Below are 22,398 nucleotides of genomic sequence, written 5' to 3' on the forward strand. Positions count from 1 at the left end.
ACTAATTTAGCTAATCCAAATTGTTTCTTTAAATATTTGTGGTGCGAAGGAGTAAGAAACATCCAAACTTTCATATGAAGAGCAACGTTTTAGGCAGCTCTAGATACATAAGGAAACATACTCGAGAAAGCACTTGTAGTGTGGAGGTACTTACTATGAAGTCATAACCACCAGTAGCAATGGACTCAATTTGTATAATAGGTACTTTATGAAACGCTGTTAAAACTCCTCTAACTTTTCGGAGTTTAATACCATTGTAACAACTAAATATCACTTGCTTAGCTGTGAAGGAAAAGGAAGATCGTGAGGAAACCCGCATGAGAGCCTTTACTTGTATTGAATAATAACGTTTGTTAACTTACGAGTTCTAACTTCCAAGCAGCCACAGTCCGTCAATAAGGGTCCCAATACTTAGGCAAATCAGTGCCCAGGCATTTGCGTATAAGTTCAGTGAGAAAAACTAAGTCTCCGGAGTCCGAGGAGCAAGCAAAGTTGCAGAATTAATCACAAAAAACAAACGCGTAAACTAAGGAAAAACAACAAAAAATTGTACTTTGTGGTCTGGGGTTCTAAATAGTTACCACAGACTAACTACTTATTTGTAATAAGTAACGTAGCCAAATTTAGGAGACTGTTATGTCCATGTAAATTGCTAGATTACCAAGTGATTACCATAGATATTCGATTCAGTCGGGTTATAAATAGGTCCGTGCTACCAATACGTCATCAAAATGTCGATAATGACCAAATGCGATATAGTGCATTAGTCGTCCGCGATAGCAAATTTATCAACTGTAACGATCACGATTCTTAAGGATATTTCTATTGCGATGTCACATGTCAGTTTACGGCAATCGGCCTGCTGGAATTAGGTCTTTAAAAAATCCCGCAAGGGCTCTAGTTTGACTGTTTGACAACTAGTCAAATCAGTGACTTTTTATCAAACGTCAAAACGCGCGCTTTTAAATACTGGAATGTGACGTCACATCATAATGGCGTACTTTAATTTAAAATGGTTATTACACTTAAAACTAACAAAGGACGTGGATTTTACTTATTTTAGAAGATCCTCTATTTAATAATAATCACTGAGAAATAATTTATTTCAGTCAAATACCCAATCGTTGTTGTTTGAAATAATATTTTATTAAATATAGTTTCAGAAAAGGGGAAACTTTAGTGGTTGAGTAGTATAAAGATGGATGATCATTGTTGCAACTTTTATTACAAACTAGATGATGCCCGCGACTTCGTCCGCGTGGATTTAGGTTTTTAAAATCCCGTGGGAACTCTTTAATTTTCCGGGATAAAAAGTAGCCTATGTCCTTCCCCGGGATATAAGCTAACTCTGTATCAAATTTCATCAAAACCGTTAGGCCGTGAAAAGCTAGCAGACAGACAAACACACTTTCGCACTTATAATATTAGTATGAATGAAAATTGAGTTGGACTTGAGCAATACCTTGAGCGTATTAAAATATTATCAATCCTCAATAACTGGACCTGTAGGGATTTAAAAAACGTTTTCGAAACGCTATTCATATTTCATAGCCACTACTCGTTGTATGCAAACGTGAAAGCTTTGCACAGCTGCACTTGTAAATTGTAATGCTTTCACCCTATCCCCTTTCTGGTTGAGTGACGTTCGGGTAAAAAGACGGAAACGTGTTGCGCGTATTCATGAACCAAGGAAAGCAACGCGTGGCGGGTATTAGCGGCTTCCTGGCAGGACGATCCGAGCGTTGACCCTCGCCACTGCGCCCTCTGCCGAAGCCGCACCGCAGTCCGCAAGTGACGTCACCACCAGACAGACATTAGAATTAATTACCTTTTCAAGCACAGACTCACATGTTTTGTTGCCATTTTGAGATCGAGATTGACAAAGCTTCCTTTTAATGTGCAGTCATACTTAGGCATGCACCTAATAAATATGCTGGTCCCAAATACCAATAGATATTAATATTAGTATTTATAATCCAATCTAATATTATAAATGCGAAAGTGTGTCTGTCTGTCTGTCTATCTGTCTGTCTGTCTGTCTGTCTGCTAGCTTTTCACGCCTCAACCGTTCAACCGAATTTGACGAAATTTGGTACAGGGATAGCTTGCATCCCGGGGAAGGACATAGGTTACTTTTTATCCCGGAAAATTGAAGAGTTCCTACAGGATTTTTAAAAACCTAAATCCACGCGGACGAAGTCGCGGGCATCATCTAGTATTAGTATATTATGTGAATTCAATAAACTTTGTATTATATGTAACTTTTTACTCGGTATTCGATTTGGCGTTGCTGTAAGCAATAAGCATACCGTGGATATTGTTTAATAAATCAAATAAATTAAATCAAAATAGGGTACCTAGCGTTTAAGTTCGTTATAAAGAGGTCATCATTTTAATACATCGCCAGCCTTACTAAGTATGAATGAGAAGTGCTTAGGTCATAGTCCACCACGCTGGCTAATTGCGGATTATGGAGAACTCTTGGGCATGCAAATTTTCTCATGATGTTTTCCTTCGCCGTTGAAGCGAGTGATAATTATTAGTATAAAATAAAATGCATAAGTATAGGTACCCAACTCCGATAAGGTAGAGGTGCATGCCCGGTATAGGAACCTAGATCGCTCGAATAGGAGGCCGACATCAACCACTAGGCTATTTAACACTAGCGATCCGCCCTGGCTTTGCACGGGTAGCATTTTATAATTTTTTTTGAAAATAAAATATAGGCTTTCTACTGGTGAAAGAATTTTCGAAATCGGTTCAGTAGTTCCAGAGATTACCTCCTACAAACAAACTTACAAACTTTACCTCTTTATAATATAAAATATCTATAGCTATTACATGCTAGAAGGTTGGTAGGTAGGTGCGTACCTACTAGGTAGGTGGGTAATCATGATAGCCGAAGTCTCGGAAGAGGCTCGCTTTTCGTCCTGTGTCGCGGTTTTAAAGCTTCCAGTATGTAGGGGGTGCTGTAGCAAGTCTAGATCGAGTGTCGGCAGGGGCGCTGTAGGCGCGGGGCCGGGCGGGCGCGGTGGCGGCGGCGCGCGCCTCAGTGCTGGCCCGCCCGCGCCCGCGCCCGCCTGCGCTCCGAGTCCGCAGACCTAACCTCACTCGCCTGCTCCACCACTCACGCTCCTGCGGTATCCTCAATAACTCCTGCAATCCCGACCTCCGTAGTCCCGGCTCCGTGTTGCCGGCGATCTCTTCTCACGACGATAATGACCAATTACACACTCGAGGGTAATATGAAATGTGTCGCATCGTCGCAGGTGTTCTAAAACATAACCAAAGTATAGATAGATCTGCATATTTTGAAGTGTCCCTATATATTATTTTATATTGCGTTACTGTGTTCTTCACCCTTGAAAATATTTTGGTTGGTCCCACTTTTGGCTCGTACGTGTTGTGAACGACTTTTTTTCCTCAAATACCTACTTTAATGTTCGCAATAGAAATTAAATAGGCCAGTGTCAAATTATAACAGCACCGTAATGGTCCGTAATGGGTTGCGAGGCGCAAACTTAGCAGGCATCGATCCCAGCGGCCGCAGCACGCCATCGCGCACGGTGCACCGTGTATTTTCTCATGGCGCTATAAAAAAAATCTACAATTTTAAGATAGAAAACTTTTAAATTATTCTTCAGCATTTTTTCTTAGGTACCTATTTAATTTATTAGACTTGATGAGTCAAATTTAATTACATGGTAAGTTTTTCTTAAAACACTTTAAACAACCCTTTCTAATGCCAATAACTTTAAATTTTGTTTACACTAGTTAGTTATTTTGTTTGTTAAAATGTACACATTTGATTTTAACGAATTAACATTGCAGTCTGTATCTTACTTTGATTTTTTATGATGTTGTATAACAGTCTACGATAAATCACCTGGTCTTAAGAAAGTGAAGAGCTTTTCCAATATCATGGACGAGAAGCAAAGTTTCCACGGTTTAATTAAAAAGTCCTCATTAAAAAGCATGCATAATGTGGAGTCGGTGTCGGTGCCGCGGCCAGAGCGCGCAGGGCGGGCGCGGGAGGGTTGAGTGGAGGCGCGCTGTGGCGCGCGGAGCCCGAGCGCGGTGTCGCGCGCGCCGGCCCGCGACAGGCGCGTGGCGCAGCCCCGGCCGCCCGCGCCGTCTGCTTCGCGGGTCTCTATGATGGGCTATATCATGGGCTGTGCGTGCTTGAGAGGTGCGTAGCCTTTATAAGCGGTTAGCTTTTAAACTACGTCCCCGTTTAAGCCTTTTTAACAATCCACTAAGAACCGGGAAGTGGGAACCTATTCATGGGATTAAAATTATACATATATCCTGTCTGACTCTAATGCAAACTATTAAGATTTGTTTAGCTGTAGAGCTGTGAAATGGTATCAAATGGACATTTTTGCCTTATAATAATACGCTTCAGTCAGTCAATTTTTCTCTTTAATATATTATATATAGCATAACCCGCTCCGACTTCGCACATGTAGCTTATTTCAATTTTCGTTGGGATTTCTAATTTTTTTGAATGTAAAATATAGTATATGTCACTCAGGAATAATGTACCTTTCTATTGGTGAAAGAATTTTTTTAATCGGTTCAGTAGTTCCAAAGATTACTTCCTATAAACAAACTTACAAACTTTACCTCTTTAAAATTTTATTTAATTTGCTGTTAGTTCCGTCCTCTATTTCCGAAACTGTCCATCAAATCTTCACCAAATTTACATGGGACCGAGTTGGCGTACCTACAGGCTACAACCTTTCTAAAGAAAAAATAATTATGAAAATCGGTTCAAATTTTACGTAGTTATGGAATAAAATCGATAAAAAATCCCGCATCCCGAAAAATCCCTAAATATTTTCTGGAAAAAAAACTACCCTATATGTCGGACTATCAGCTAACTCTGTATCAAATTTAATCTAAATCCGTTTAGTAGTTATAGCGTGATGCGCGTACAGACAGACAAGACAAAAATTGCAAAAAGATCTCCCGCACTTCGGTGAGTACTTCCCGTTGACATAGAATCATTAAAAGTAGGTAGGTAGGTCTTATAGCACAAATAAAGTAATAAATCCGAAAACCGTGATTTAGTGGTTACATCACAAAAAAAATTTAATGTTTTTAATTTTCAAAGTAAGATAACAGCTATACCAAGTGCTACCATATGAAAGAGCTTTACCTAAAAATTCGAAAACATATTTTTATTTATTATTATGCATAATAGTTTTGATTTATCGTGCAAAATGTCGAAAAAAAATATACCCGAGTACGAAACCCTCGGTGCGCGAGTCTGACTCGCACTTGGCCGTTTTTTTTCCTAGTGATTAATATATTATTGTCCCATGTTATTCAGGAATAATTCAAAATTCTAATGGTGCAAGAATTTTTGAAATCGGTTCAGTAGTTTTTGAGTTTATTCGGTACAAGCATACAAAAATACCTAATCTTTCCTCTTTATAATATTAGTGTAGACCACGACTTGAACCGCATGGATTAGTTTTTTTAAAATGGATTCGATTTTTCCCTTTGGAAATCGGAACTCTTTGATTTTAAGGGACAAAACTAGCATATATCCTAGCCCCGGATGCCAGCTACCTCTGCACCTTTATTCAAAATCCGTTAAACAGTGACAGACATATTTAGCATTAATTGTATTAAGTGTGGATATAGATACCCGTTGTAATCACTACTTAGCAGCTAGCAAATTTTTATGTACGCATGCTTTCAAGCCACTGCCTTTGTAGATTGAGCAACAAAGAATTGAGAACTTCCTTGAGGCAATCATAATCACAGCACCCGGAATATATATCCAATAAGTATTCCGGGCTTTAGTAAACTGCCATCAACTAAATAATTCAATTTGTACTATTCAGTTTGTTTTTCTGTTCATTATTTCAATTTATCTCATTTCACGTGAAAAACATAAACAACAATCGATGCCAAAGCTCTTGAGACAAGGTTCTCATATTTTCTCGAGGCTCTATATATTGCATTCCAAGATGGCCACTCCAGTCAAGTATTTTGGAGATGCTATCGGACTACAGCAGCTGAGTGCTACCGCTACAACTAATTAGGTGCAAACAATGTATTGTTTTGCATGTTATTTATCCGTTTTATTTATTTATTTATACCTAAGCTACGGACGCTACGGTCCTATCCAGCAAATCGAACGCGGATTTTTTTCTTTAATTTCACAGTAAACGATAATAATTATAGGTAAAGCGAACAGGTAGGTAATCCAGTATTCAGATGTCTAATAATATAGTGAGTGAAGCAATCGCGATTTCTGATAAGTTTCGTACAAAGTTTTGTTAAGTAAATGCTGTACTAAATTCAAAAATAAAGCAAATTAGAATATAAACAAGGAAAATAAGGGTAACTTGAGCGAGCGCCAAATTTTTTTTTCTTTAATTTTCATTCGGCCTGAGGGCCGATTGTGGTGGCGCTCATTAGGGAAGACCTATATCCAATAGTGGACCTCTACAGGCTTAGGATGGAGGACACCTCATTTATTAAAATTGATCAACCCGTTTAGGCTACAGGCTGTCCCAAAAAATGATTGTTTTATGTCAAGTTTGGAAGATTGTAACTCTAGCTCTTTCTTTTCCTTTCAAAGTTAGGAGTCTTTCTGCAATGTTTCTTACAACTATCGATTTCTACACTAAATACACCTGAGTTGATCGATTTCTACGCCAAAACTAAAAATCATTTTTTTAAAGTGCAGGTTTATTTCGTGACCTGTGTATGAGATTTTAAAAAATCTTTCTTTACAATTTTATTTTTGAATTGATGGCATGGTTTCTTATACCAAATTCCCTCTTTCTTAGAGCAAGTCCGCTTCCATAATAAGAGTATATAAATTGTCAATGAAACTTTTAATGATTCGTTGATATTAATGTCTATCTCTTTTAATAATTCGTTGATAATGATGATAATGATTGTCATTTTTTAGATCACAACTAGATTCACAACTAGATCTGTTGATCAAAAATAGTGACAAATATAGGCATTGTTGGACGACAAAATTATGCAGACAAAGCAAATTGGCTCGCGGCGTTAAAATGGTTCCAACAAAACGCTTTCACATAAAAGTAATTGATCATATCTGAGACTTTCTGTTTCGCTATTGTTCTTTTTGCTGCACTCTCTCAAATTATAATACAAAGCCGTTGAAAAATACTTTATAAGCACGCGCCAAAACAGTAATTCCTGTATTTAATTTTCAAGTGATAAGTTGGCTCATTTCAAAAGCTTGTGTGATACAACAATATATTAAATTTTATTCGTAACTTTCCTCTTTGAGAGTACTTTATCAGTTGCTTGCTTGACTTTGCTATTTTTTTAATTAAAACCATACGATCATTTTAGTTTTAACCAGCTTATGCCCGCGTGGATTAGACAATTTGCGATTACCCCTATTTTGCCCCCTTAGGGGTTGTATTTTTAAAAATCCTTAGCGGATGTCTTCGTCATGATAGCTATCTGTATGCCCAGCTCGATCTGTCCAGTAGTTTGAGCTGTGCGTTGATAGATCAGACAGTCAGTCAGTTAGTCAGACAGTAAAGCTCATTTCACACTACAGCATATAATATATGTTATTATAGTCCTGTCAAAAAGACATTCAAGGTTACAATGATTCGCATATATTTTGGGTCCGTTACGACCACTTCACATCTAAAAATTTAGATTTTTAGAGGCCATTTTAAGCTCAGTGAGTATGTGAAAATCTTACTACGATTACTTTACAATAAAATTATCTATATCGTGTATTTTTATTATATTATAGGTATAACATATTATGCTATAATATTTGCTACGAACTTGTATTTCACGTACTTACATATTTTATTGGTAACAAAAGAATTAGGACTATTAATATACTTTTGCTACAAATTGCACGATATCATATTTTTCCAGATTGTGTCACTGTCTAAATTAATATTATGAGCTTGAATTCTAATGTAGGTATCATATGCAACACATCGCACTCTCTGTGCCGTCGCGTTGTTACCGTAGGCGTAGGTAGGTAACTCTTCGCGTTTGTAATTCTCATAAAGCTGTAAAATGGTTTCGATATCAATAGTAATTCTAGTGTTCTTGAAAGTCGATGATATCATGAAACTGCAGTAAAACTCTACATCAACTTTAAACAAAACTCAAAGCAAGTTTATTTTGACTAATATGAGTAAATAAAAACCTCCACCGCACTCCAGTGTCTCTTGACTTATTATTAAAATGTTTTAGTATTTCGTCGCGGTTGTTAAATATATCATTACAATATATTTTTAATTGCTAATAGATACTAAATGCTAATATTAAACCTGAAAGCTCAAATGTTACTTGATTACTAATTATTGCACTTGCCGTAGCTGACGTCATAGCTCTCAGCATAATATGGTGGGAATGCGTTATTTCGCGTAGGAGGATGACGTTGGTTCAGTATTTATTGACGAACTGCAGTTAACCAAACTTGGTGCGCTTTACAAATTGTTAATTTCGTTTGGTATAATTTATTAACAGCTATGAAAAAGAAATTACAGCAGATTATGTCGAAATAAAATGTTGGTATAGTGGCGAAAGATTTAAGCATTCACTCCTACTTATGCAAGATAATTTGCCATTTGAGGCCTCTACTTATGAATATTTATTGTTACGCATTTATTAAAGTTGAATTATATTTTTGCATGTTTTCTGTCATATGTTACGATTTGAATAAAGTTGGCCCCAAAAACAAGGATAAGATAAAATCATAGTGATTTATCTTAAGTCTCAACCCGGCCAAGGTCTAGACGCGGCCGTAGACTTAGAGCCTTATATGATTAATAGACCTTGAAGTTTCTTGGCAGCTAATTTGGCATTGTATTTGATGCATTTCAAAATTTTATGTTAAAAGTGTTTTAAACCATGACGATAAAATAATAAAGGGTCCACGACCAAATAATTACTAAGCAATAAGCATCGAAAATAATGAGTCGTATTCGGACTTTAAATTGTACATATTATGTGTATGTTCTGCCAGTCTGTCATTTTGTTAGCTTGATTGTTGGTCCTTCCAAAAATAGCAAGAAGCCTTACTAAAATAAGAAGTAGCTAACACATTAATTCTATCTGCTTGATACATTTTTCAGTACTTCTATTAATATAAAAATATGTAATTCCGAGTGTATTTTAAGCGTTGCCACTCTTTCAATTTTTATCTACTCTGAAATTTCCGATCGAAAATAAATTAAGTTGCTAAACCAATAATTTAGTCCAGATCACCAGACCATGTTTAATTTGATGCTATTGACTGCATTAGGTGCTACAAATTATGCGTTCTATATTTTTGATGCTTAGTCATAATTCTAAAAGTTGACTTATTAGGCGATTGATTAATTAATACGTGTCTCAATACGAGGGTGTTAACATTCTATACCCTTGTTATGTTATTATTCTCTATAGCTATATTGTGTAGTTAGTAGAATATCCTACCGAGTTTGTCTAGGACGAAAATCGGGGGTCATTGATCTAAGCAAAATAATCGCTACGGTAACACTAGAAGTTTAAGGACTGAAACCAACACAAAAAACGAATACTAAATAGGCACGGCACAACTTTAATAACTATAACAAATATTTAAATGTTTGATAATGTTACACCGCAGCATTACTTAATTATTATTTCATAAGATCATCATCATCGTTGTGGTCAGTGGTTAAATTTAATATGTGCAATGTAATGAATGCAGGTCAGCGAACTTTGCAAACCATAATGGTGCTAGTTTCTCGTTCCACGTAACATGGGTCCTGGGATGAATGGCGTTAAATTAAAAATTCAAAACAAAGCGAAGCGGCATGTGGGCGGTCGGCCTCAGTGCGGAGGGCGGGCGGCGATCGAAGAGCGCGCGCGGAGCCGGGCCAGCGGGCGGGCGGGGGGTAACGATCCGCGCCGCAGTCTTCCAGCCGCGAGCGTGTCGCGAGCATGAGCGACGTCGGGACGCTCGCCGCCATGGACGCCTTCGCAGGCGGCGCGAGGCGAAGGCCCGCGCGCCTGCCACCGCCGCCGCCCTTCGTTCCGCCGCCGCCTCCGCAGCGCCACGACCACTACTATGTGCGCCGCAAGTCCCCCGTGCCCAAGCATTCCTCTAACCTTACGCTCTTCGCGCGCTCAAATGGTACATCACCCCAATCATGCACCACCATGCACTCTCACCTTACATCTTATCACATAAACTTCTCTTCAATATATGAGCATTACCACTGTCATAAATTTTTTACGTGTATAAGTTGGTCCTTGACTGCGATCCCACCTGGTGGTAACTGATGATGCAAACATAAAATGAAGCGTACTCAACTACTGACATACACTGAAAGTGGAATGGCACTTTTTATATTCCTAATGCCATAATAAATAATAATTATTGTTCATATATTTTATTGTTGTACAAAGCATGCCTACACTAGTTTCTTAGTCACATTTTTATCATTTTACTTAAATATTTTAAACCCACAACTAATTATCTTATCTAAAACTAATGGGAAATCCTAAAAAGATTATAGGTATATACGTAGTTACTTTTAATGGTTATTTTAAGAATTTACTCATTGACCTACCTACTTGATTTACTTCTATGTGACGGACACTTTTATAAAAATTTAATAGTAACTAAGCATTTATTATTACTTTAAGTACTTTTCCATTGTTCTAAATTATTCGGATATTTATATATACGTACATGTAAAGACGTATATTTTAATGCTTTATCGTATTAGGATAGTAAGAGGATTTAAAATGAAAAAGCCCTCAACAAAATATATCCAAGCAATAACGACCAATTCATTTCTTCATTTCTAAAATTATCACCAATTTTTTTTTCCCAATTACATACCTACATAATATATATAATTAATTAAGTAATTAGTCCGGATATTGAGTAATAACAAAAAACATTTTTCTCCATCAAGTCTCCGAAGGTTCCGATTATTTCGAAGAGGTTTTATTTGTACCTATAACAATACCTGATGAGTGTGAATTGAACTTGAATTTTTTCTAAACTACAAATCAAACACCAAAGGGGAGAATTCACACACGTCGTAAAGTCTTTCTTTAAAATTTTATTGTGCCTTTATATTCAAATCATTTATTTTATGAATTTGCCTTCTTTAAAGGTTCTTATAATAAGTCAGGACTCTACTTTCAACTCACGAATTTCCGAATACCACTTTCGGCTCGGAATGCTTTTGCTACCGAACAGAACCGGCAAGAAACTCGATTTTCTAAGATTCGATTTACAATATTATTATGCCAATGTATCTATACAAGTAATTGCAATCTTGCGCATTTCCAGGACTAATTGCAAGTCAAATCTACGCTCTTTTATTACGTCGTCTTCGATTGTGTTGTGCTTTTTTCAGGAGCATACTTTTAATAGATATTTTTTGTAAGGGCAAAATTGACTGCGGAATTTTGTTAAAAAAGATAAAAGTCATTCCCATAAACGACGTTTGGAATTTTTTGAGGCGGGCGGAGGAATCGCAAGCTTATTACGGTTTCTAGTTTATAAGAAAATCACCATTTTTTTTTTGTAGAAAATTTATAAGTATTTATAAGTATTTTTATCTGACATAAATTATGCAGTTGTAAATTTACCTATTGATCTATGAAGCAAAGTTAAAAGGCGCAGCGTCAATACCGAATGCCGATAAATAACACGCAAAGGCGTCGCGACGTGGCCTCGTAGAACTATTTGCGGTATGCTTGTAGCTTGTGCTTGTGCCTTCTCATCGTACACACAGTGCGCTATTTTGATTGCCTCACTAGAATGTCACTCAGCAAATTCCAGCCCTTAACGAGTACCAGAAAGTAGGAAGAGCGTTTACTTATCTTCCTAACATAAATTGCGAGTAAAGGTAAAAGGACGGCCAAGTGCGAGTCAGACTCGCGCACCGAGTGTTCCGTACTAAAGTCATATTTTTTCGACATTTTGCACGATAAATCAAAAACTATTATGCGTAGAAATAAATAAAAATCTGTTTTAAAATCTACAGGCCCTTTCATATGATACCCAACTTGGAATAGTAATCATACCTCCTTTGAAAGTTGAAAAGACTATTAAATTTATTCGTGAACACACATTTTTTGTGATGTAACCACAAATTCACGGTTTTCGATTTTTTCTTTAATTGTGCTACTAGTATAAGACCTACGTACCCGCCAAATTTCATGGTTCAAGGTCAGCGGGAAGTACCCTATAGGTTTTCTTGACAGACACGACTGACAGATAGACAGGCGGACAACAAAGTGATCCTATAAGGGTTCCATTTTCCCTTTTGAGGTACGGAACCCTAATTATGGAACGATCGTAGGAATTTTAATATTAAAGCTCGACCGTAATGCTAAGCTCTAAAATGTTACATAAAACTCTCTTTGTTAAAGACAAAAGGCATACCTAAAGGCATTGGAAGAATGCGGGTATGATGGCGAGGAGCGAGAAGCGAGAGGCTGGCGGTCGCGGCCGCGGCCCGCCCTTGACCCGCAGTCGCTTCCGCTTGTGGCGTCCGCCTCTCCCGTTGCGATATCAACGCTCCATTTATCCCATTGTTTACTAAGCTCCCACAATATCTTTTCACTATAGAAATAATAAACGGTACAGACTAAACTATATTGCAAAAACTCAATATGAAAATTGCGACGACAGATATTACGAACTGAATAACTTGTATCCATACATATTATATTATTATTATAAATGCGAAAATGTGTGTCTGCTAGCTTTTCACGGTTCATCCGTTTAACCTAAGTATTTTGACGGAATTTGGAACAGAGAAGGCTTGCAGGCCGGGGACGGACATAGGCTATTTTTGTCCCGGAAAATCAATGAGTTCCCATGGGATTTCAAATCCACGTAGTTGAAGACGTTGAGATCATCTTTTTGGTATAGAGAAAGCTTGCAGTCCAGACAGAAATAGGCTACTTTTATCCCAGAAAATCAAATAGGTAGTTAGTTGCCATGGGATTTTTAAAAACCTAAACTCACGCGGGCATCGTCTAATTTGCAAAAAACAAACCTCAAACTCATTAGCTCCCAAATATTATAAATGTGAACGCGTGTTCGTTTGTTGGTCTTTTAATTTGTCCTTCAATCATGCCGAACGGAGCAACGATCGATTTGATTTTTTACACGGATATAGTTAAAGACCTGGAGAGTGACTGGCTACTTTTATCTCAGAAAATCAGAGTTCCCATGAGATTTTTGAAAATCTAAATCCACGCGGAAGAACTAGTGGGTAGTTTAAGGCAAAAGTATTTTAGGTGATGGTACTTATATTTTGATATTATCAGAAGCTGTGACCACTGCCCATAAACTTGTGGATATTATCTCATGCGTCTTTAGTCGCCCACGTGAATGCCCTCACTGTCGCGAATGTTTTTACTACGCATTCTGGTGAGCGATTGTCGACCTACTTCTGTCTATTTTACATATCAAATAATTTATTAAAATCGTTACTATCTTATACAGATCCATTTTTTAGGATTCCGTACCTCAAAAGGAAAAACGGAACCCATATATCATCGGATCACTTTGTTGTCTGTCTGTCTGTCTGTCTCTCTGTCTCTCTGTCTGTCCGTCTGTCTGTCAAGAAATCTACAGGGTACTTCCCGTTGACCTAGAATCATGAAATTTGGCCGGTAGGTAGGTCTTATAGCTGGCATTAGGGGAAAAATCTGAAAACCGTGAATTTGTGGTTACATTACACAAAAAAAAAATTAATTGTGGCCATAAACCAATAATTAGTATTTTCAATTTTTGAAGTAATATAACTATAGCAAGTGGGGTATCATATGAAAGGTCTTCACTTGTACATTCTAAAACAGATTTTTATTTATTTTTATGCATTATAGTTTTTGAATTATCGTGCAAAATGTCGAAGAAATAGGACTGTTGTACGGAACCCTCGTTGTGCGAGCCTGACTCTATTATAAAAATTGTACAATAACTTACACGTGGTTTGCGTTGATACGTGAACAATAATTCAAATTAACTTTGCTATGTTTATACCACACGAGTAGATGGATATTTACTCATGTGGTTATACTAATAATGTCGCTTGATGATACGTCTTTGTCAGTGGGATGGGAGTAGATATTAACTACAGTTGAAGCATGAAGACACTTTGTTGAGTATCATATTATATAAACAGTCAGTTCAGTTACATGGATGAATGGTATTTGTTTCGTCCATGTTCAGTAAATACTATTTTCCAGTAGAGGAAAGCCGCGACTTGGTCTGCGTGGATATAGGTTTTTAAAAATGCCGCGAAAACTACTCGTAGTCCATCTTCGAGATACCTTCTGTACTGTTCTGTACAGTACCTGTCATCTTCTGTCCGTACCTGTTAAAACGCTAACAGATAGACACACTTATGTGTAGCATACTATCATAGGTTAGTATCTGTGGTCAGGTCTCGCTCTATGGTCTGGAGAGTCGAAAGTATTCACTAAAATGTTCAATTGTTAAAAGTGGCCTAATAAAATACAATATTGTGAGAATGTCTCTTTTATTTGTTTAAATAGTTACATGTAATTAATAAAGTGTGATACAACATGATACATTATGGATTGTCATCATGCTAGCCATCAATAGTACATTTCGCAAACGAAAATAAGGGAAAGAATGTGTATTAGTCACGTATTAACGTACACCTACTGCGTTTCATCGTGCTGATTATTTTTAACGCGCAGCTTCTTGTCGACGTCGTTTGACGCGTCATGACGAGAGACTGTGATTTCAATAAATACAATGACCTCTACTAATATATAGGATGAAAAGAAATTATGGACCCTAAAGGGAAACTACCTTAAATCCTGAAGTTAAATCATGTTACTTAAAGTAAACATTCTCTTTATATAATAATTAGCAAGGGTTCTTCCCATTGAATCACATTGCCGTGAGTAACACTGTGACTCGACGGGGAAAAAATCCCTCTTGAGTCACACTGGGATTTTTTGTCCACCTACATATGTAGGTACGCTAGGCAGGCTAGATTTTTGAGGCAACTTGATTTTCGCCATTTTGGCGCTGATTGCAGCGTCACGTGAGCGGGAGCGACTCGGAACTAAATGTTACTGATGAGACGATGTCAACATGTGTCAACACGAAGACCTTTTGACACAGTGACAATTTTAATTTCTGGCACGTTCAGTGGGCCGTGGGTACGTTCACTCGGCTGAAAAAATAACGCATTTTCAATGGCACACCTCTTCCAGTGTACCTAGTACCTACTTGTATAATATCAATCATGTCATTTCAATCATGTTTCAGTGAATAAAACGCATTGCAAGCATTGGCCGCGAGTTTTCACTATACGTACTCTTGACATTGTCGTGTCTGTCTATTCTCAACTATCTTCCATGTCATTGGCATAGTTCGCTAATTACGTCATTTCTGTTTGACGGGCCGAAAACGATTACCGCTTCTAACGACTTCCTACTTTTGTTGTTACAGTTTTTTGTTTGAGTGATCTACTACTACTACTACTAATTTTATTCGTTTTAGGACTTAGGTAACCTAATGTTGTAGAGTTTACAACGTATTGTTTAAAGAATCATAAGTAGCACTCACTATAGTGTAGTTCTAAGACAATTTACACGACTGTCCCAAAAAAGGAGTGCAATATTTTCAGGGTATGTGTGTATGGATGTGAGCTTCTTTATTTCACCATATTTTTTAAATGCCTAAAAAGATTTGGATATATGAAGTCTCGTTGGAATCGTACATCATCCCGAGTGACACGGGCTATAAATTTTTTGAAAACAATTCAATATGGCGGCTATGGGGCGCCATTTTTATGTGATTTTTTACGAACTTACTTAATTACGACTTAATTCAATTTAGTAGTAAGTACTGATAAGACTTGTTTTATTTTGAGTGACAATTTATTGCTCAAATCTTAGCATCATTAAAATTGGAACAGTGAATAAAAAAGTTCTGTTCGTAATTTCGATATTGTAATTTAACTTATATATAAAGCATAAAATTATTTAGGCATAGTTACCTAACTAAGCCTTTGAAGCTGAGCTTCAAGATTAGTGGGAAGGTGAGAGCGAAATGAATATTAGTCATACATACTCAGTACATAAATCATCACGTGGGCGCAATTATACAATATCGTATCACAGTGAGCCATAGGTATATTGTTCATTGAGTATTGTATTCTTTGGAATAAAAAACCGGTCAGGTGCGAGTCAGACTGGCGCACAGTCGTAATTTTTCGACATTTTGCACGATCAATCAAAAACTATTATGCATAAAAATAAATAAAATCTGTTTTAGAATATAGAGGTAAAGTCCTTTCATATGGTACCAGACTTGGTACCTACAGTTATCTTACTTTGAAAATTGAAAATATTAATTATTTTTTCATCAACACAATATTTTTGTGATATAATCATAAATTTACGGTTTTCGGATTTATTCCTTTACTTGTGCTATAAGACTTACCTACCTACCAGATTTCATGATGCTAGGTTAACGGGAAGTACGCTATAGGTTCTCTTGACAGACATGACGGACAGACAGATAGACAGACATACAGCAAAGTGGTCCTATAAGGGTTCCTTTTTTCCTTTTGAGTTACGGAACCCTAAAAACAATGTTGATATCGACAAAGGTTTTTGATCTTGATTATTACTATCAAAATATATCTGTTATTATAGGTTGCCCTAATCGTGGCAGACCATGGCCTAAACTCTTCTCATTCTGAGAGGATGTCCGTCCTCAGTATTGGGCCGGGCGACATTGGGTTGATCGTGACTCATGTTTTAAAATTCAAAGATATATTAAGTAGAATAGAAAAAAAACTATTTGGTATCTTCAAGGCTTCAATAAACTGTAATTGAGGAAGATAAAGTTCCTTACGTAACGGTCGCAACGACAGTCGTCCTCTAGCCACGAGGCCTTGCCAAGGGCGACCGCATCGATCGCAGGGCCGGAATCCGGGATCCTTCGCCCACCGCCCAACCTTGCACGCGCCTGTTGAGTCTACAGCTACCAAATTTTTATTATACAGCCTTATACCATCTCACTTTGATGATAGAGCCCTGTCTATGGTTAAGGCTTGAGATTTATAGAGCATACTTTGACATTACTCATATTTAAGGTACAATTATAAAAAGACAGAAATCGTCAAGATAGGTTACTTAAGCAAATTGAAAGTATAGTTCGTGACAGGTTACGGCAATCGGGGTATGAGGTGGGGGCGCACATCACCTCACCCGCACGTCACTCGCGCCAGCCCGCACCAGAATAGCGTGGGACAGTGCGGGTGTGTGGGGCGTTCCCTCCCCGATTACTTCTCGACTGATCGCGCACTATAGATTCCAGCTTAATGCCCGGTATCCACTGATTGATGTACCTATTCAGCATCCCAATCAGATTGTTGATAGATGACGTTAAAAAAATAGCACGTCATCTGTCAAATGATCTGATAGGTCTGCTAAACACATCTCCGCCCATCTCCTCTTTGAATATCTAGCCTTGGCAAAGTGGCAAAGTCTCGGACAGTCAAGGTATAAAACTATTATTATTTAACTGTAATGTAAATAACTTCATAAAATAGTACGACATGAATTAATTATGACCTACGTATTACTTGATATGGACTTCCGATTTGGCCTTTAAAGTAATATTGAAGGTTGAGTCTTTACCAGTTTATAGGTAAACTGCATCCATCGCCTTCATCAGAAATATTATTATTTATCGTTTACGATTTATCGTTTTATACGGGATTAAAACTATTGGATCCTTAACGTAATTGATCTCTTTCGAAATTCGTTTTAAGCAACTCCGACGTCACGACATAGAAAATATCAAGGGTGGCGCTACCAGGTGCAGTATTTTTATTGCTTCGTGTAATTTTTTGTCTGCTTATTGAAGTTGTAACGTATTTGAACTAATGGAAAATGCGAAATAATTATTCATACATTTTTATAATGATAAGCATCCTTCCGCGTCGGGATTTACCGTGAATCACAGTAGGTAAAAGTGTCATTAGGTACGTAACTGATTAAGTGTGTGTCAGTAGTCAAAACACCCATAACTCTTATGGAATGTAAGGTTCTAATACTGCTTATAAAAACAGAATTAAACCATTTCATTTATCTAGATATATAAAAGGAATATATATGGGTGGCTGACTGACTGACTGACTGATCTATCAACGCATAGCTTAAACTACTGGACGGATCGGGCTGAAATTAGCTATTATGACATAGACATCCGCTAAGAAAGGATTTTTGAAAATAAAACCCCTAAGGGGGTAAAACAGGGGTTTGAAATTTGTGTAGTCCATGCGGATGAAGTCGCGGGCATAAGCTAGTAATATAATATGTACAGTACGCGGCAAAAAATATTATACATTGTACCTTTAGAAAGAGATATCGATTTCGTAGAGCGTTGTGTCTGTCGTTGAGACCGACAAAGCAATCCCCTGCCAGACACCCTTGAACTTTTAAACTTTATAAGGGCGTCCGTCTAGCAGGGCGCTGCTACGACATAATAATATAAAAAGCCGGCCAAGTGCGAGTCAGGCTCGCGCAATGAGGGTTCCGTACTACAGTCGTATTTTTTCGACATTTTGCACGATAATTCAAAAACTATGATGCATAAAAATAAGTAAAATTCTGTTTTAGAATGTACCTTTCATATGATACCCCACTTGATATACCTAGTCACTCACTTCGAAAGTTGAAAATACTAATTATTGGTTCATGACCACAACTTAATTTTTTTTGTGTGATCTAACCCTAAATTCACGGTTTTCAGATTTTCCCCCAAATGTCAGCTATAAGATCTACCTACCTGCCAAATTTCATGATTCTAGGTCAACGGGAAGTACCCTGTAGGCTTCTTGACAGACAGACAGACAGACAGACAACAAAGTGATCCTATAAGGGTTCCGTTTTTCCTTTTGAGGTACGGAACCCTAAAAATTAGACTTTATACTTTGTCCTAAGATTTTTTACACTTATATTACCTGTTTCTACCTATTTCCCAAAGCTACTATAATCCAAACTTCCTAGTCGCTGATCGTTCCTCCGGGACAATACGCAGATAAACTTCCAGCTTTTATAACGAAGGTCTGGCACGTGCTGGCTTTCTCTCTCTGTATAGTTATCCATATCATTTACTCAACCCATGCACTCCGCCTTAGAATACTTAATTCTTTAAAGGCTAAAAGATAGGTCATAATGATGATAGTAAAATTGTGTAAGCATATACTGAGAGCATAGGCGTCACAGTGCAATGTCGATAGGTTTAAAAATAGATGATAGTGACGGGCTGACGGGCCGTGGGCACGCGAGTCCCATTCATCGCGGGCGCCATCCACGCCGATCGGCCTTCAACACATGCTGCTACTGTTTATTATTAACGCATCCCGTCGCCCGTACCAGGCACACACACTAAAGCACTAGTCACACAAGAATCCCGTGCTAGGGCCGTGTTCTGACTTGTGTGACATATATTGCATCGTGCTCGAGCCCTGGTCAAAGTGGCATATTTCATTTAAAGTAAAACGAGAGGCCCATCACGTTTTTCCAGTGCGACCAGTTGCTTAAAGTCTTGGATACAAATCAGGAAATGGACATCATTTCTTTAACTCAAAGCATTTTTATCTGTTCTAGAACCAAAGAAAGATAAATTGGAGAATGGTGGCGAGTTGGTGAGGCCTGAGAGGCCGAATTCATTGACCGCGGGCAAACTCCCGAGGCGGATATGCTATCAAGGAGACGGTGAGTCACGAATGCCATAGTAATCACCGCTTAAGGAAAACCATCTGTTATGACGTTCGTACAATAAGGACCTTTTCCAATACTAACTTAAACTAGCTTTTACCCGCGACTCCATTTAGTTCACCGTAGTAAAAATCCTCTACTTGGATCCATGTAACCCTTTGTTTTGACGGGAAAAAAGGAGACGTAGGTTTCCCTCTAAGCTGGTTTTAATGGTTGACTAGCTGTAAAAGATAATTATCGCACACATTTTTAATATTAGTAGGTAATAGGTATGGATTGAAAATAAAAAAATTATAATCTGAAATTTTCAACTAGCCTGTCTTAAAAAAAGTGGGTAGGTACCTACATTAAAGTCACACAGGACAAAGTCTACATATTATATTTGTTTATGTAGAGAACAGTAAGTAATTTATCATATTGAATTAACTAGAGTAATAACATGAAATATAATCATAAACGCATAGTAATTCACAGATTTCATCTTAAAACAATTTCTACTCTCCGCAATTATTTATATTCATACCCGCGAAGTAAACATTTGTTTCCATATAAATGACGCCTACTCATCGTTCACACAAGGCTAGTGAAAGCCAGCTCTCCGATGTCTAATGTATAAATCGTTAGCTCATGTTGGTTATAAAGCGAAATAAATATTTCATTCGTGGCATATGTACCTTATATGTAAGATTCAGTCATTCGCGATTATAAATCGGATCTTAGAAAATCTTTGCTTTGTTAGATAGCTAAATAATTAATGTATATCTTACATCATTACAAAACACATAGCGATATCTGCAATAATGTTTTCTTCGATGCAATACATGTACCTACACTACACATACACAAAGTTTTAATAGGGATGATGTAAGTAAGCTTAGCAAGGGAGCTTGTATGAAATACACAGATGTGACGTCATAAACGTTTGACGAAGACGTATTTTTTAGATAAATCGATAATTTAAAATGGTTCGCAAACTAACAGCGGACGCGAATTTTACGAATCATGGAAGACAATCTATTTAATAGTTTCTAAGAAATAATTTATTTTTGTCAGTCATCATCCCAATTATAGATTACTAGCTGATTCGCTCGAGTGAAATTTAATGTATAGGTACCTATAAACATAAAGTTTATGTCACTCGGGAGTCGGGAAGAAAGTAGCTTTCTAATAGTGAAAGAATTTTTGAAATCGGTCCAGTAGTTTTAGAGTTTATTCGTTACAAACATACAAAAATACAAATCTTTCCTTTTTATAATAAGTAGTATGTATATTTTGCCCTTTTGTTGGTAGTCGGTGGTTACACCGTGGGCGGCGAAGGCGGCGACGCGAGCGCGGAAGAGCAGCTGATGCTGTCGGACCTGCCCGAGCCGCCCATCGCCGTGTCCGACATCGGGCCCATCCCGCCGCCGCCGATGTTCAGCTCGCCGAGCCCCACGCGCCACCATGCGCACTCCCTCGCCAATACACATTCCGATTGTAAGTTTCAGCTGCATATTCTGTTACTTTGTGGTTGATTGATTTATTGAGAAATATCCTCGGTATGCTTATACAGTGATGCCAAATCGTATACCGAGAGGTTACATGGTTTACCAAATTCATTGAGACTATAAATATAACTAATAACCGGCTGGACTCACGTTCCAGTCGTTGAGACTAATCTTTACAAAAGGAAAAGCTGACTGATCTATCAACGCGCAGCTCAAACTTCTAGACGCATCGGGCTGAAATTTGGCATGCAGATAGTTATTACGACGTAGGCGTCCGCTGAAAAAAGATTTTTGAAAATTTAACCCCGTTTGAAATTTTTATAGTCCTAGCGGACGAAGTCGCGAGCATAAGCTAGTATAAAATACGTCTAGTGGTTGGTGCTGAGCAATCAGGCCACTGAGCAAGGTAAGTGCTTGTGAGGTTGGCGCCTTGTCGGCAAAATGATGAAGAGTCCATACTCTATCTACGGAAAGAAGTTAGTATAGCGCTCTCTCTGTTATGTAATCCCACACAAATGACAGACAAAAATCTCAGTGGGGGTTAACCATTTGGAGTTACCAACCAATCACAAACTAAACCATGTTTTCGAATCAATTTCGAATGTTTTTTGAAAACATATTTGTGATTGGTTGGGTTAAAATGTTTAACTCCCACTGAGATTTTTGTCTCTGTAATTTGCATGGGATTACGTAACAGAAAAAGCGCTATACTAACTTCTTTCCGTGGATAGAGTATAAAAAGTTAGTCATAATAAATGTGATGGAATGTCCATTACCAGCTGAAGAGGAGGAGTCTGGCTCGGAAGAGGAGGCGGAGGCGAACGCAGACACGTCCCGCGTGGAGGAAATCCCGCCGAAGGAGCCGCTGTACAACGCCGTGCCGCTCAAGTCCGCGCTCAAGAAGCGGCCCGCGCCCGCCGCCTCGCCCGCCGCCACGCCGCTCGCGCCGCGCCAGGACCACCACCACGCCAGCTTCAAGTTAGTATACCTTTAGCCACTACATTGGACCATAATCTGATGTTTTAAAACAATCAGACTATTATTGTTATATTATGTTCAATTTTAAAACTCCCAAATCCCAAAAAGCTCGATCGCCAAATAAACTTTAACTGAAAAACAAAATTGTAACAGATTTCCTATTCCAGATGGTACAAAA

At 37.9% G+C, this 22,398-nt stretch overlaps 1 protein-coding gene across 7 annotated transcripts in view; it reads left to right on the forward strand.

Annotated features, from left to right (window-relative positions):
* The window catches only part of LOC117995764 (phosphatase and actin regulator 1), a 58,317-nt gene that overhangs the window by 27,472 nt on the left and 8,447 nt on the right, over positions 1-22,398 (forward strand). For 6 of the 7 annotated variants that reach the window (XM_034983761.2, XM_034983767.2, XM_034983797.2 and 3 more), the window contains 3 exons: positions 19,645-19,752; positions 21,046-21,231; positions 22,022-22,220. In XM_034983761.2, the coding sequence (XP_034839652.1) occupies positions 19,645-19,752; positions 21,046-21,231; positions 22,022-22,220 (493 nt within the window). Of the gene's footprint in view, positions 1-9,922; positions 10,136-19,644; positions 19,753-21,045; positions 21,232-22,021; positions 22,221-22,398 lie in introns of those variants that run through there. The other variant, XM_069509277.1, reaches the window with a different exon arrangement.

Source organism: Maniola hyperantus, chromosome 3 (assembly GCF_902806685.2).
Source record: "Maniola hyperantus chromosome 3, iAphHyp1.2, whole genome shotgun sequence".
Lineage (NCBI taxonomy): Eukaryota > Metazoa > Arthropoda > Insecta > Lepidoptera > Nymphalidae > Maniola > Maniola hyperantus.